Raw genomic sequence first — 15,034 nt, 5'->3', positions numbered from 1 at the left:
TCACGGATACGCCGTGACAGGAGGACAAATATCATCTAACCCATTTAGACCTGAGGATCAGCATCTGTGTCGTCTTATAGCTTTTAACCACTTTAAGCATTATTTTTAAACTTTAGCTGTTGAAAAATAGCAAATCTACAGGCTCATAGCGCGGCATCGAGTGCTGCGCTATGAGCTTGTAGATCTGCTATTTTTCAAAAATCACAAAGACGTGTGCAAATCTTTGAATATATATTCTTTCATAGCAATTGAAACAGCTCATGAAATGTAAGCGACCTCGTTTTTAACTCATATCTTTGCTTCTGGGGGCTCCCTGGAAAAAACATATTTTCAGATGGGGATCGGTGGCCAATTACATATACTTTTGGGGCTCGCTGACATGAAATGGTTTGAGCACCACTGATATAGAAAGGTTTATCAGCAGAAAGAAAATACATTTTGTAGAATGTGATCTCAGGTCTCAATGGACTAACGCATTCTGGGCGGGAACCCCTTTTGATGTTAGCATTATGTTATGCTTTAGCTATTGAAAAATAGCAGATCTACAAGCTCATAGCGCGCCACCAAGTGGCGCGCTATGAGCTTGTAGGTCTGCTATTTTTGAAAAATCGAAGAATGACTGACATATAGAAACATAGCTTTTTCAGAAAACTGTCAGGATGTAGAAGACGCTTGTAGAATCTGATCTCAGGTCTCAATGTGCTAACCTGACCTGACACGGTTCGCCACCCACAGGGCATCGCGGGCACTGACGTGGCCAAGGAGGCGTCGGACATCATCCTGACCGACGACAACTTCAGCAGCATCGTCAAGGCGGTGATGTGGGGACGCAACGTCTACGACAGCATCTCCAAGTTCCTCCAGTTTCAGCTGACGGTCAACGTGGTGGCCGTCATCGTAGCCTTCACCGGAGCCTGCATCACTCAGGTGAGAGGGCCGATTAATCGATTTTCCGATTAATCATCGGAGTCTCCGAAATCAATTTTAATATTTCATAATCGAAAATCGAAAAAAATAAATAAATAGCCAAAAGTACTTCATACCAGCCCCTTATGAAACTACTTCTCCCCAAATCCAAATGGATTTCATTTTCCATCCTGAATGGCAGTAACTAGCATATAATGAGAACTGAGAAGATCTCCACAAAGGTTTACTCATCAAAACTGATTATAAAACTGTAACCATCAAAGCATGCACTCAACATATAATGGTTATGTGACCATGGCATGTGCATAATATAAAATCTTAAAAGTTGTATCTGATATTGATTAGGGGGGGGGGGGGTTCAATTAATCGATTATTAATCGGCAGAGCTGTCGAATATTCGATTTGGCTGATGGTCACTTTCTGGCATCCCTACTATTTAGAGCCGAATAAAAGTCGGTTCGGCTCTGTAGAGCCTACAATGCGTCATTTGAGGTTCGGGAGGGGGGGTACCGTCCTAAAGTCGGCTCTTCGGTGCTGCTGACGAGCCGTAATCATTTCGGCACTACAGCGGTAAAATAGGAGTATGAATCGTCCCAGAGACACACACAGATCCATCCATCCATCTTCAACCGCTTATCCGCTTATCTGCGGCTAGCGGCTCCACCAGAGAGCTCCAGACTTCCCTCTCCAGAGCAACATAAGTAACTTCCTCCTGGGGGGATCCTGTGACGTTCCAGGGCCAGTGTGGCGATGTAAATCCCTCCGTCTGGTCCTCGGAGACACAGATACAGGTTCATAAACCTGGTCAAATGGTTCAGAAGCCAATGGTGGAAAGTAACCAGACTACATTTACACAAGTACCGTACTTAAGTAAGATTTTGAGGTATTTGTACTATACTTGAGTATTTCCAATACATCTCAGAGGCAAATATTGTACTTTTATTCCACTACGATTATTTTAAAACTATAGTTACTAGTTACTTTGTAGATATGGATTATTATTACAAAACATACATTAACCACTTCAGCCCCAGATGTCGGCCCTTTGAGAATAGCCGATCTACAAGCTCACAATGCGTTGCATCGCGAAGCATTGTGAGCTTGTAGATCTGCAATCTTCAAATTACTTTTATACATTTGAAAACTTGAAATGGGACATTCTACACAATGAGTACTTACATTTGTGGTACTTTATGTACATTACACAGTACACAATACTTAGAATATACTTTCGGGGGGCACGGTGGCACAGTTGGTAGTGCTGTCGCCTCACAGCTAGAAGGTCCTGGGTTCGATTCCCGCTCGGGATGCTGTGGGTGCTGGCGGCGTGTTTCCTCCTCCGCGTCATCAGTGCCCATACCCGAGGCGGGGTTGGCGAAAGGGCCCTTCTGTGTGGAGTTTGCATGTTCTCCCCGTGTCCCCTAGGGTAGGTACCCTCACAAAAAACATGCAGTAATCCTGGTCTCTAAACTGCCTCCCCCTGGCCAGCCGGGGCACCTGATGGAGGGGAAAGGAACTGGTTGGAATAACGTGTTCCTTCCACGCGCTACGTCCAACCAGGGAAACTCCCCCCTGTCAGGTGTAAAGGAGCAACTTGGACACTCAGGCATGAAGGAAGCATGAGTTCAAGTCCGTTGCTCTCCCCGCCATGTCCCCCATATATGGGGACTAGGTTGGCGGAGCCGGAGGGTGTGTAGAGCCCAGGATCACATTAGATAATTGACACAGGGGTGAAAAATGGGTTACAAAATCGTGGGATAAAAATTATATATAAAAAAAATAATAATAATATACTTTTGAGTATTTCTACATTGCAGTATTGATACTTTTACATAAAGCGTAAAACGTGCGATAACTTTTTCCACCGCTGTTTCCAACCAATGGTGTCACATTTCCCGTCATACACTGCAAATGATGATCTGATAGAAAATCCTTTTTTTCTTTCCTAGGACTCTCCGCTGAAAGCCGTCCAGATGCTGTGGGTCAACCTCATCATGGACACGTTGGCGTCCCTGGCGCTGGCCACCGAACCCCCCACCGAGTCCCTCCTCCTCAGGAAGCCTTACGGGCGCAAGAAGCCCCTCATCTCCCGCACCATGATGAAGAACATCCTGGGACACGCCGTCTACCAGCTCACCATCATCTTCACTCTGCTCTTTGCCGGTCAGTTGGCTGCTGCCACGTTTCCACGCACAAATACTTACAGTGTGGGTCTTGAAAGTACAAACTAGTGCCCTGTATTAGGAGCCCCCCTCCCCACCCTTCTGTGTTTTGGATGTTATCAGATGATTTAATCTCCGTCATCAGCCCTTATCAAGAAGACCATGCAATGGAACCAATATGGACATTTCCTACATATTGACGTGGTTGTCTGACACGGCGTTTGGCTTGTTGTCCGACTACTAACCCTATTACTAACCCTAACCCTAACCTCAGTCTTAACTGGCCACGTAAGTAAAACATAAAGCAAAGTTGTTGTATAAGCGCAGTTTCACGATGTTTTCACTTCGGCGGCAGTCATTTCACTTCCACGTTTCCTATAGTCGCCTACTCGCGGCAGGCAGTATGTGGAAATGTCCATATTGCCTCCATTGCCGCGACCGACTTGGACAATGGCTACAACAACGTCTCTGCTCCAGTAGAGTCTACTGGCTCCATTAAATGGGCTTGATCTCTCTCTCTCTCTGTGTGTCTCTCTCTCTCTCTCTGTGTGTGTGTGTGTGTGTCTCTCTCTCTCTCTCTCTCTCTCTCTCTCTCTCTGTGTGTCTCTCTCTCTCATTCTGTGCTTCTTTTTATAGTGTTTTGGGTCCCTGTGGAAATATTGTGGAAATATGCGAGACTAGAGGGGAATATTGCGAGTGTAATGTCAGTCCTGAACTTGACACCACTGGCTGGTTGCTGAAAGCGAGATCTAGTTTAGACGTGTATAATAAAAAACAAAAAACTGATGTCCAAACGTTGACTTCGTTTTAAATGAAAGGGTATTTATTTACCGTCACTTCAGCAGGTTAACAACGTACAAATCGACAGTCTCTGTTCTCACAATACAGTCAAACAAACTGTTTGCCTCTTTCACTTCAGTGACACCTGTGCCTTGTAACCCACTTCCTCATATAGACTAGACAAGGCCAACACCTTGGCCTTGACCGTGACGTCAATTATAGAAATGAAATGCATAGAAAAGAAATGGCTCTTACAGCGAGATTATATGTGGGACTAAACAGAACTTAAATTTTGCATGCAGTCGGCTCCAGGCGAGCCTGCTGGCTCGATTGCATTCGAGTGATAAGTAACCTACTGGTGATTATTGGTTGATAACATTCGAATTCGGGTGGCTTCTTCCCTGTTCCTCTTCCCAACCTTAGACAGCACTTTTTTAGACTTAGATAGCATTTGAAACAGACTTATAGCATGTCATGTAGACAGCACAATAACAGTACAGCATAGTATAATATATATGTATAGCTTATATGTATAGTGTCATTATATATAGATATGTTCTAGTTACGTTCTTAGCTTACGCATGTTTCTTGATAAATGCTGTTTATATATGTGATGTATTCCCATGCTTTTTGTTCTTGCTTAATGTAAGTCGCTCTGGATTAAGAGCGTCTGCTAAATGCCTAAATTGTAACATGAAGTGTAACAGATTTTTCCGTCTCCTTCCCAGGCGAGAGGATCTTTGACATCGACAGTGGCAGGAACGCGCCGCTCCATGCCCCGCCCTCCGAACACTACACCATCGTGTTCAACACCTTCGTCCTGATGCAGATCTTCAACGAGATCAACGCGCGCAAGATCCACGGCGAGAGGAACGTCTTCGACGGCATCTTCAACAACCCCATCTTCTGCTCCATCGTCTTCGGAACGTTGATTATACAGGTGAAGTATATTTATTTACCTTGCAGAATAGAACGGTTATTACAGTATAATTTGTTATTGACAATAACGGTTCTAAGAATGGAATAAATTGTGCTATAGGCTTGTAGTGTTTTTTATGGAATACTATTAGCAATCATTTCTCTCTTTTACTTTGTTTCTTGTGTTCTAGATTGTTATCGTGCAGTTTGGCGGTAAACCCTTCAGCTGTGTCCGTCTCTCGCTTGAGCAGTGGGTTTGGTGTGTGTTCTTGGGGGTCGGTTGTCTTCTGTGGGGACAGGTGAGGCACTTACGTTATAATCTTTTCATAATCCTGTGTCAGAGGAAAGAAAAATAGATTTTTATTTTATTTGTGGCTATTATTGGAAGCCTTAAAATAAATATTGTGGATTATGTTGTCCCAAAATGCTCTTGTAAAAGCCTTAATTGCGGAGTGAGGCTTTTTAATTTGACTTGTTTTTTTTATTTTACTTCAAATTGAGTGTATTGGTAAATTTTTGTATCACGGCAATTACAACTACAATATTTAAATATATATTTGTTATTATCTGTCAGATATCTGTCTGTGCCGCTAACAGCTCATTTCATTTTCTATTTAATACTATTGTAATAGATTTTTATGATCAGTCAATTGATCATTGATCATTATCATTGACATCTCGCCACCTGCAATATCCTCATGGCACACCACTGATCTACACAAAAAGGGGGGGTTATTTTGATTTGATTTGATTTATTTGATTTGCACAACAGACACATAGACAATATTAGACATTATTATTGATGCCTACAGTATCATCTAATTATTATAAAACGTATTTTATAGGTAAATAGAGAGGATGTGGTAGCCACTAGTTGGAAATGGGTACAGGAAACACCTTTAATATTTGACTAGACATGTGCCCGTCGGCCACTGGCCTACTTGGGAACGATGCAAGTTGGGAACCTAGTATGCAATAGGCGTTGTCATAGCACCCGTTGTAACTGTCCCTTTTCTGCCCATATTATGGAGATGTCTGTATGTCTGTCTGCCATGTGTCTGAAGAGTGCAAACTGACTGTGAAAAGTTTCACAGTCAGTTTGCACTCTTCAGACTGTAAGTAATCAAATGGCAGCTGTGTGGGGTTTTAAACTTTAGCTGTTGAAAAATAGCAGAACTACAAGCTCGTAGATCTGGAACGATGCAAGTTGGGAACCTAGTATGCAATAGCCGTTGTCATAGCACCCGTTGTAACTGTCCCTTTTCTGCCCATATTATGGAGATGTCTGTATGTCTGTCTGCCATGTGTCTGAAGAGTGCAAACTGACTGTGAAAAGTTTCACAGTCAGTTTGCACTCTTCAGACTGTAAGTAATCAAATGGCAGCTGTGTGGGGTTTTAAACTTTAGCTGTTGAAAAATAGCAGAACTACAAGCTCTTAGATCTGCTATTCTTTTTAAATCGTGAAAATGTGGTGCAAATCTTTAAATATATACTTTCACAGCGAACGTTTTTAACTCATCTTCTGGGAGGTCCCTGAAACAACATATTTTCAGATGGCGGTCAATTACATATAATCTTTTGGGGTCCTTGACATGAAATAGTTTGAGAACCACTGACATAGAAACATAGGTTTTTTTCAGAAAACTGTCATGATTTAGAGAAGACATTTAGTAGAATCTGGCCTCAGTCCCTAAATGGGTTCAGCTTTTCATCTTTGATGAAAAGCTGTATTAGGGTATTTTATCACATGAACAGAATGTCTTTAAAACGCCTCCTCCTCCATGTTGGTCCCAGGTGGTCTCCACCATCCCCACCAGCAGTCTGAAGTTCCTGAAGACGGCGGGCCATGGCACGCAGCAGGAGGAGATCCCAGAGGAGGAGCTGGAGGAGATCATGCAGGACAAGGACGAGATCGACCACGGGGAGATGGAGATGAGGAGAGGACAGGTGCTGTGGTGCCGAAGCCTCAACAGGGTGCAGACTCAGGTATGGACGCCGTCATCAAAACTAAGGATTCATATAAATTATTATATACGTTTGTCGTATGAGTCTTTAACCCATTTAGGCCTGACGTCGAAATTAAAAAAAATAATCTTCTGAAAGAATATATATTCAAAGATTTGTGCCACATTTTCACGATTTAAAAAAAATAGCAGACCTACAAGCTCATAGCGCGCCACTCGGTGGCGCGCTATGAGCTTGTAGATCTGCTATTTTTCAATAGCTAAAGTATAACATAATGCTTAGTTAAAACACCAAAAAGCGTTCACGCCCAAAATGGGTTAAAAAAAAGACATATTTTCTAATATCTAAAATAAAATGTAAAAAAATGAAAGAGAAAAATAGAATAAAAGAAAGGAAATCTTACATTATTTATAAGGTCTAAAATGCACGGGTTAGATTAGAATCTGCTAATGGCAGAGGAGCCTAAGGGCCCGATTAAGCAGGTGAAATCTAATTACATATCATATTACAGTTTTTAAGACGTGGAGGCGTGGGCAATGTCATATTACAATTATGGGCCTGGTAAGAAGCGCTTTCGACACCCCGTGGTGTGAGCAAAACGGCCTTGAATTAGTCATGGGAGTGTTTCAGGGAGTTTTGAGGCTTACCCAATGAACATGTCCGTACTATTCTCTTTACGAGTCAGCTGATGTCCTCATACGGAATGCGCCCTTTTCGGCAAGTGGTATTACATTTCTGCAGACTGGCACCATAGACATGACATGACTTTGTCACATTTGGGTTAATTATTCCTATTGCACTGCATACTGTCACCTTTATGCCTCAAAAGAACAGATCCACAAGATGTCACAGCCATGATGTGCATAGCTTGTAGGCCTATGTCTCTATTTTGTTAAGTAACCTGCCGTGTTAATTGGAAAGTAATTACATCGGTGCAGCCATATGCTAAGGGAGGGAGATATACGCATATCATCACTTCATTTGTTTCTGTTCTAAGCATGAAAAACAGCTGTAAAAATCTTTATTCTAGTTGATTTGATTCATAAATGAATAACTAAGCCTTTGAAATGGCACCTACCTATACCTTTCAGATCGGAATGGAACTGCGAGTAGATACGCAGCATTGGCTGGCAAATTGGCAATCCATGCGTAATGTTCCCAGAATCGTCTAACCCCCGAACATACAAGTTCGTTTGATATTGTTTAATTCGATACAAATAGAACCATGTACCATACAGCGAATGAAAGCAAGATTCCTAAGGAATATGGGGATTTTTACATTTTAAAAAACGGTTGAGAAATGAGAGAACCATGAGTGTTTATAATATCAAATATTATAAGAATAATATGAAAGACAAACGGGCTGTGAAGAGCTCAGCTCACCATCCCGACAAGGAGGAAATATAGCCTATAGTGCATGCACGTATATGCACTGACTGTTGCACACACGCTCTTTATTTGTTTCTATTGAAAAACACCAGTAAAATAACGTTTATTTTATTTTATTTCATTCGAGTCACGACGAAGGAATGAGTTGAAATGCCATACGTGCGCCATGCGTATTGCTGCGGCCCCAATGTTATGGTCTTCGCTCGTAGCATTTTATTGAAGAAGAATTGAGTCGGGTGTGATACAGCGTATGAAAGCAAACTCCCAATGATTATGGAGATGTTTTAATTTTTTAAAAAGGTTGAGAATATAAAGGTTGAGCGATATATGACCCTTTACAATCTCAACGTTTGAACGTTTGAGCCAGAAAGCTTGTCTCCTGCTGTTGCCATGTCTCATAGAAACAAGTAAATAGGTCTATAAACATACTCCCAAAAGAATCGCATATAACAGGGGTCTGCAACCTATTTTAAATGAAGTCTGCCATATCAAGATTACTTTTAATGACACCACATTAAAATTTCCAGCATATTTTGATTGTCCACAAATATAAAGTTCTTCCTTCTTTTTACATATTTTCTTGCACATTGTTATAATGATCATTATAAATATATATCCCCCTGCAGTCAGAGTTCATAGTTTTAATGAATGAATGTGATGCATTGTGAGCTGGTAGATCTGCTATTTTCAAAAGTAATCTTTGAAAAAAGTGACAATTGTGGAATATTTTTGAAAAATGTTATTGAAACATTTAAAAACACAAATCTGTCATGGGGGTCACTGGCTTAGTTGGGCAAATGCATTCATCTGGGGGTCCTTGACATGGGAATGTCGCTGTGTGAGGATCACTGGTTTAAACAACATTAGGAGAAAAGCCCAAATAAGCACTTTAGAAACAAGAAAAGCAACCACAACTACCAATATTTACAAGCAACTTTACAGAAAAAGAAGCCGCTTATAATAAACAGCAAACAGACATGGCAACACTCCAGAGCCGCTCAAGTGTAAAATCAAACAGTGCTTTTTGCTTTTAAGACGTGGTCAGACCCAGGTGGAATCGGTATGCGCTGAGTGTTTTTAGGTCAAGGGGCTTAATAGCAAATAGCGCAAAGCGAAAATAATTAACATATGGACACTCCCCCAATGCTAAAATATTCAGGAACGTGGTATTCCATATGAGTGAGCGTTCACCACGGCTTCCATAATACGAAAAGGCGCAGAGCGAGGCCAAAATCTGTATTACCGCATGGGTTTTTGGGCCCTAAGTGTCCAGAACAATGACTTTTTTTTGTGTAAGAACTAAGAAGTATAGATGCGAAAAAGTGAAAGCTACAGTATATAGAGGTGTAAAGTAATATATATATCCCAGCAAATCTTAGTTACACCAGCATTCAAGCTTAACAAAAAGTTTCACTCATACAAGCTCAAGCAGCGAAATGGATGCTCTGAATGGTACTATGGTAGCAGAGTACAACATTTGTCCTTGCGAAGTGGTTTTGCACATATATTGTAGGTTGAGAAATGTATAAAGATGTTATTTATATTTGGTCAAAGGAGAAAGATTTGGTAAAAAAAAAACGCCCCCCACCGATCTCCCATTCCCAGTTCCTCTCTGGTTCTAACTCTGTGTGTGTGTGTGTGTGTGTGTGTGTGTGTGTGTGTGTGTGTGTGTGTGTGCGTGTGCGTGTGCGTGTGCGCGTGCGCGTGTGTGTTCAACTCCTAAGATCCGTGTGGTCAATGCCTTCCGAGACAGCATGGACGGCCTGGAGACCCCGGAGTCGCGCAGCTCCATCCACAACTTCATGAACCACCCGGAGTTCCGCATGGAGGACTCCCAGCTGCACATCCCCCTCATCGACGAGGTGGTGGAGGGCGAGGACGAGGCCCCGACCGACCGAAACTCCATCGCTCGACAGCAACCACCACAGCACACACGGCCGGCGCTCTCCGCTCTCCCGGGGCTCCCGTCAGCGTCGCCCAATCAGAACAACAACGCCGTGGATCGGATCGTCGCTCTGCACAGGGACGGAGGCACAAAGACCAGTCTGAACGCTCCCAAAGCCGCCGGTCTGCAACCGGGAAGCCCGCTGCACAGCCTGGAGACCTCCCTTTGAACGGGGCATGTTCAAAGGGGAACATGCCTCCCTATACCGCCCGCTTCCAATGGACACAATCACGTTTAAATCAGAGCATTGAATGCTCTCAGTAGCCGTCTACTGACCTGGCGAGATCTCAGTAGGAGCTGCATTCTGTGCTCTGATTAAACGTGATTTTGGTCCCTTTCGATGCATTGACAGCATTCGAAGCAGGAGCTCCGCCCACTGGGTACTAAAGTCTCTCTCAGCCCACAGCGGCACTTGGGCTGAGCTCACACCTTTCATGCAATTCTCTGCTCGTTGGATGCTCGTTGGATGCTCGTTGGGTAGTGTCATGGCCGCCCAATGTATTACCAATGGGAGTCACGTGCTTTGACCCAACATTGTGTTGTATGAGGGGGGGGGGGGGCAGTCAACACACAGCCAACCATATATCTATGCATACAACAGCTTGTAGGCGCAACATCCACCCAACGTCCACCCAACACAGAGGGTGGGGTTAACCACCAACCAATAGGAGAGAAGGGCTGTTTTGTATCCCAATGGGCGGAGTTTAGTTGTAGTCTCCTGAGCCCCGCAGAAAAGTCCGACTGGAGAGTGACAGAGCTTTTGAGAAATGATGATGTCACCGCTTATTAGCGCATATCATTTTTACTATAATTAGGTGAGAAATGCAGCTTGTGCCTGCATGGAAACTACACAGATATCTATCCAAGTGTTCATGTTTATATATCACTGTTAACAACTTTAAAACGTATTATGTTGCATCAACTGCAGTGAGCAAAGGCTCTGCTCTGCTGCATCCAATAATAAATATATCAGCCTACTAGTCCAGTGCGGACTATTTCATTTGCATTGGTGCCGAGTGCTAAGCACAACCGATTGTTTTAATTCAAAGTGGTATATATTCTGTGAAATGTTTATCGTCATTCCGTGTATCTACAAGCTCCAAGTGTTGCGTCCACATGCAGCGCGTTCCAAGCAGAGGTCCTCAAGTATATGTAAAACACTGCCAGTCCTCAGCGCAATGGCCCGTTGCGCAAAAAAGTTGAGATTTTACTTGTGTAATATTCAGATAATCTTCAACCGATTGTTATAATTCGAAGTGGTATATATTCTGTGAAGTTTATATTTTCATTGGGTGTACAAGTCATGTTTTTAATATGCCTTTATCAAATGATATAGAGAGATGGGTAGTGCCCAAGTCCTGTTAGCCATGCAGCCTATGATCTGTGGTGCAGGCCTATACACTCTAATTTGTATTGGAGTGCGAAGCTTGAACAATAGGTTCATTGCGGACCGCTACGGATAAACTGTGGATATTAACCTACCAATAAGCACCCAGGCCAAATGCCATTGCGCAGTAGCCTACACCAACAAGTCTATGCGTGGTGTGTGCATAGCCGCATGTGAAACTATATCGTGCTGTATTTTGCTCTCCATTTCATGGTCATGGTCATGCGAGGAGAGAGAGAGAGAGAGAGAGGGTGCAGAGAGAGAGAGAGGTGTGAATGGAATCGCATCGTGCGTATATGGCACATCTCTCTCATGTTTAGGTAATTAAGGGCGCACCATTGAATGCATGTCACTGTGCCTACATGCTGACAATGTGCGCGCGTGAACTTGTATTAGCCAGCCTACACATTATAACGTGACATTTATTATACAGCTCGAAAATATAGCCACTCTACAAGCTCACAACTTGTTACTTCTATAGGTCTGACTCTGCTATTAATTTATGTGCAGGACTTGCCAAGTCGCCAGAGCAATGGTAAAGTGTCTATCATTTTTAAATTGAGAAAAGTCGAGAGTCGGGATTTGGAGATTTACGCGTGACATGCTGACAGACAATGAAAGAAACATGTTCCACTTCCACTCACAATTTAGGTGGCTTTTAAATGCGGTACTTATTCCTTCATTAAAAAATATGATTGGCACCTCATAAGTGTAAATATAAAAGCAAGTATAATATAGCCTACAATTGAAACCTGCTACTGCAGTGATTTTATCCTGTGTTCAATGCGTTTCTGCGTTTGGGTGTGGACATGATGATGATGATGAAATGACGCACGGCTGTCTCCAGTCATTTCAACAATCAGTACCAGATTTAAAGGCACTGATTCTGTGTGTTGGCTTGTTCAGAAGAGGATGACGTCTTTCGAAGAAAGTTTGATTCATTTAGCAAGCCAGTGCCCCATTCTGTATGTAAAAAGCCATCCGTTTTATTATGACAGTGTACAACTCCACATATCGCCGTATTGGTCACCAAAAACTACACGCAGATAAACGTGGGTCTGTTGTTTTCCGCATTCCGCTCTAGCGCACCGCCCACTTCCCGCAAAGCCTTGTGGGAAATGGATGCATCTAGGGAGGGACGGCCATGACACTACCCAACGAGCATCCAACGAGCATCCAACGAGCAGAGAATTGCATGAAAGGTGTGAGCTCAGCCTAACTCTTATCTAAGCCAGCATGAACTATACCGAGTTGGCAATCAAGAAAACACTTGAAAGTTTGGCTTGTTCTGGACTTGAGAACAGCAAACGTTTTGGACGGACATTAACCCACTTGGGTTTTACAGGTCATACTGTATTTTGTTATCTGTGTGTGCACCCACCCACCCACCCTACTACCCCCCGAATCCCTCCTCCATATACCTGGCTTCGATTTGTTTGTGTCGTGAGACCGAAACAGGTGTTAATCGGAGGCAAATTAACGTTTCTTAATGGTGCATATTATCAACATAAATTGATATATTGGCTTTTTTGTTTTTGGAACAAGAGCTGTTTACAAATTTGTTTAGACAAAATAGTGAGACAAGGCAAGGCACGTTTATCTTGGATGATAAGCATACTGTATATTGTGAAAGAACAGCTTTTATTGTAACTGGACAATTTTCCATGCAGGTTGTATTTTGTACTCTGCTCTAGCCTGTAGAATTCTCTACAGTAGTACACAGTACTGACTGAGGAATTGGCAGTGGTGGGAAAGTAACTAAGTACTTTTACTGAAGTACTGTACTTAAGTACAATTTTGAGGTATTTGTACTTTCCAATTTACAGTACTTTTACTTCTACTCCACTACATCTCAGAGCCAAAATTTGTACTTTTACTCCACTACAATTATTTGAAAACTTTAGTTACTAGTTACTTTGTAGATTTTAATTTTGATTAGAAAACATACATTAACCACTTCAACCCTATACATTTCGGCCATTTGACAATAGCTGATCTACAAGCTCGTAGCTTGTAGATTGGCTATTTTCAATAGATTTTGTACACATTTTGAACCTGTGAAATGGGACATTCTGCAATATAGTAGAGTACTTTTACTTTTAGTACTTTATGTCCATTTTGATGCCAATACTTTTGTACTTTTACTCAAGTACATTTTCAATTCCATACTTTTACTTACTACAAAGTACTTCTAAATTGCAGTATTGGTACTTTTACTTAAGTAAAACAATTGAGTACTTTTATCCACCACTGTAAATTGGCTGTGCAGATGTACGCCTACAGGAATTTGTCCTCCGACATAGAACACCATCACTGAGACTGAACATGTTTCTGTAAGCATTACAACAACGCACCATCATCCGTGAAGCTTTGTGAGCTTATAGATCTGCTATTCGCTGTATATGACACCATTATACAACATAGTAAAAAATCAGGCTAAAGGCCTCACTCAGACCTTTACTGCATTGCTGTATGCTTGTTGGATGAATGTTGTGTAGTGTCATGGCCGCCCCAATGCATTTCCAATGGGAGTCACATGGTTTGACATTTGTGTTGTATGAGGGGGAGGGGCGCAGTCGAAACACAGCCGAAAGCCATACAACAGCTTGTAGTCCAAAATGTGGACTACAAACCATGTGACTCCCATTGGAAATGCATTGGGGCAAGCTGTATCAAACCCTTTGCATACAACAAGCATACATCAATCTGTTGCGACCGTGTGAGTCAGGCCTGAGAGAGAAAGGAAAAACACGTACAGTATGGGTATAAATGATCCATGCTGGTCTCAACACTGTAAATACCGTATCCCGTAATGACCGTATGTCATTGTTCTTCAAGCTAGGTCCAAAGTTAACATTTTAATCTTCAGTGGAAGATGATATAAATTAGTTTGTGTATTCATGTAGTCCCTCGAGACAGACTGGAAAAGAGGGCACTGTTTTTCCTTTTATTTTTTGACGATGGGTTCTCAGATTGTGTATTCATAGACAAAAGTTAAGTGGATTGTTGGATTTTAGAATTTGTATTAAAAAAAAAAGAAGAAAAAAAAAGGTTATAGTTTGTTGTGAGAAAAACCTCTGACATTCAATTTCTTAAATGTCCAGAGTGATATGTCACGAATATATTTTTTAGATCCGTCAGCTAAAAACATACAGCACAATGACAATGTGAAAAAGTTCAGTAGAGGTTGAGATGCGTTCACTTTGAAACCACTATATATGCCCACTGATTTCTTATCCTGTGCATTTATTTGGCTGTGTGCATTTTTATTGAAACCTTCTGGTTTACTGGCTGGAGTATTAATAACTGACATGTCTTTTTGAAATACCACAATTATGTGAATGAATTATAGAAAGTACTTTTAAGAGTCTTAGACCTTCAGGACAAGGTTCTTTGTCGCAGTAAAGCTACTTTAGAATGATTTGACATACTGTAAAATATGGCTTTGTTTATACTATTATTTATAAAGAGCAGTCAGTCATGTTCATCACAAACAAAGCATAATGAGCCGGGTTGTATAAGCACCAGGTGTCTGAAGGTCACCATTTTTGTTTGTTTGT

General features: G+C 42.0%; 1 protein-coding gene across 1 annotated transcript in view; it reads left to right on the top strand.

Annotated features, from left to right (window-relative positions):
* The window catches only part of LOC306923217 (plasma membrane calcium-transporting ATPase 1-like), a gene marked incomplete at both ends in the record, with an annotated part of 58,170 nt that extends 47,914 nt beyond the window's left edge, over positions 1-10,256 (top strand). Inside the window, 6 exons of the mRNA XM_079501243.1 lie at positions 736-927; positions 2,877-3,090; positions 4,598-4,809; positions 4,979-5,086; positions 6,583-6,774; positions 9,867-10,256. Coding sequence (XP_079357369.1) covers positions 736-927; positions 2,877-3,090; positions 4,598-4,809; positions 4,979-5,086; positions 6,583-6,774; positions 9,867-10,256 — 1,308 coding nt within the window. The remainder of the gene's footprint in view (positions 1-735; positions 928-2,876; positions 3,091-4,597; positions 4,810-4,978; positions 5,087-6,582; positions 6,775-9,866) is intronic.
* Between the last annotated feature and the right edge of the window lie 4,778 nt (positions 10,257-15,034).

Source organism: Electrona antarctica, assembly GCF_951216825.1.
Source record: "Electrona antarctica genome assembly, chromosome: 5".
Classification (NCBI taxonomy): Eukaryota; Metazoa; Chordata; class Actinopteri; order Myctophiformes; family Myctophidae; genus Electrona; species Electrona antarctica.
This window is presented reverse-complemented; position numbering and strand designations above follow the sequence as displayed.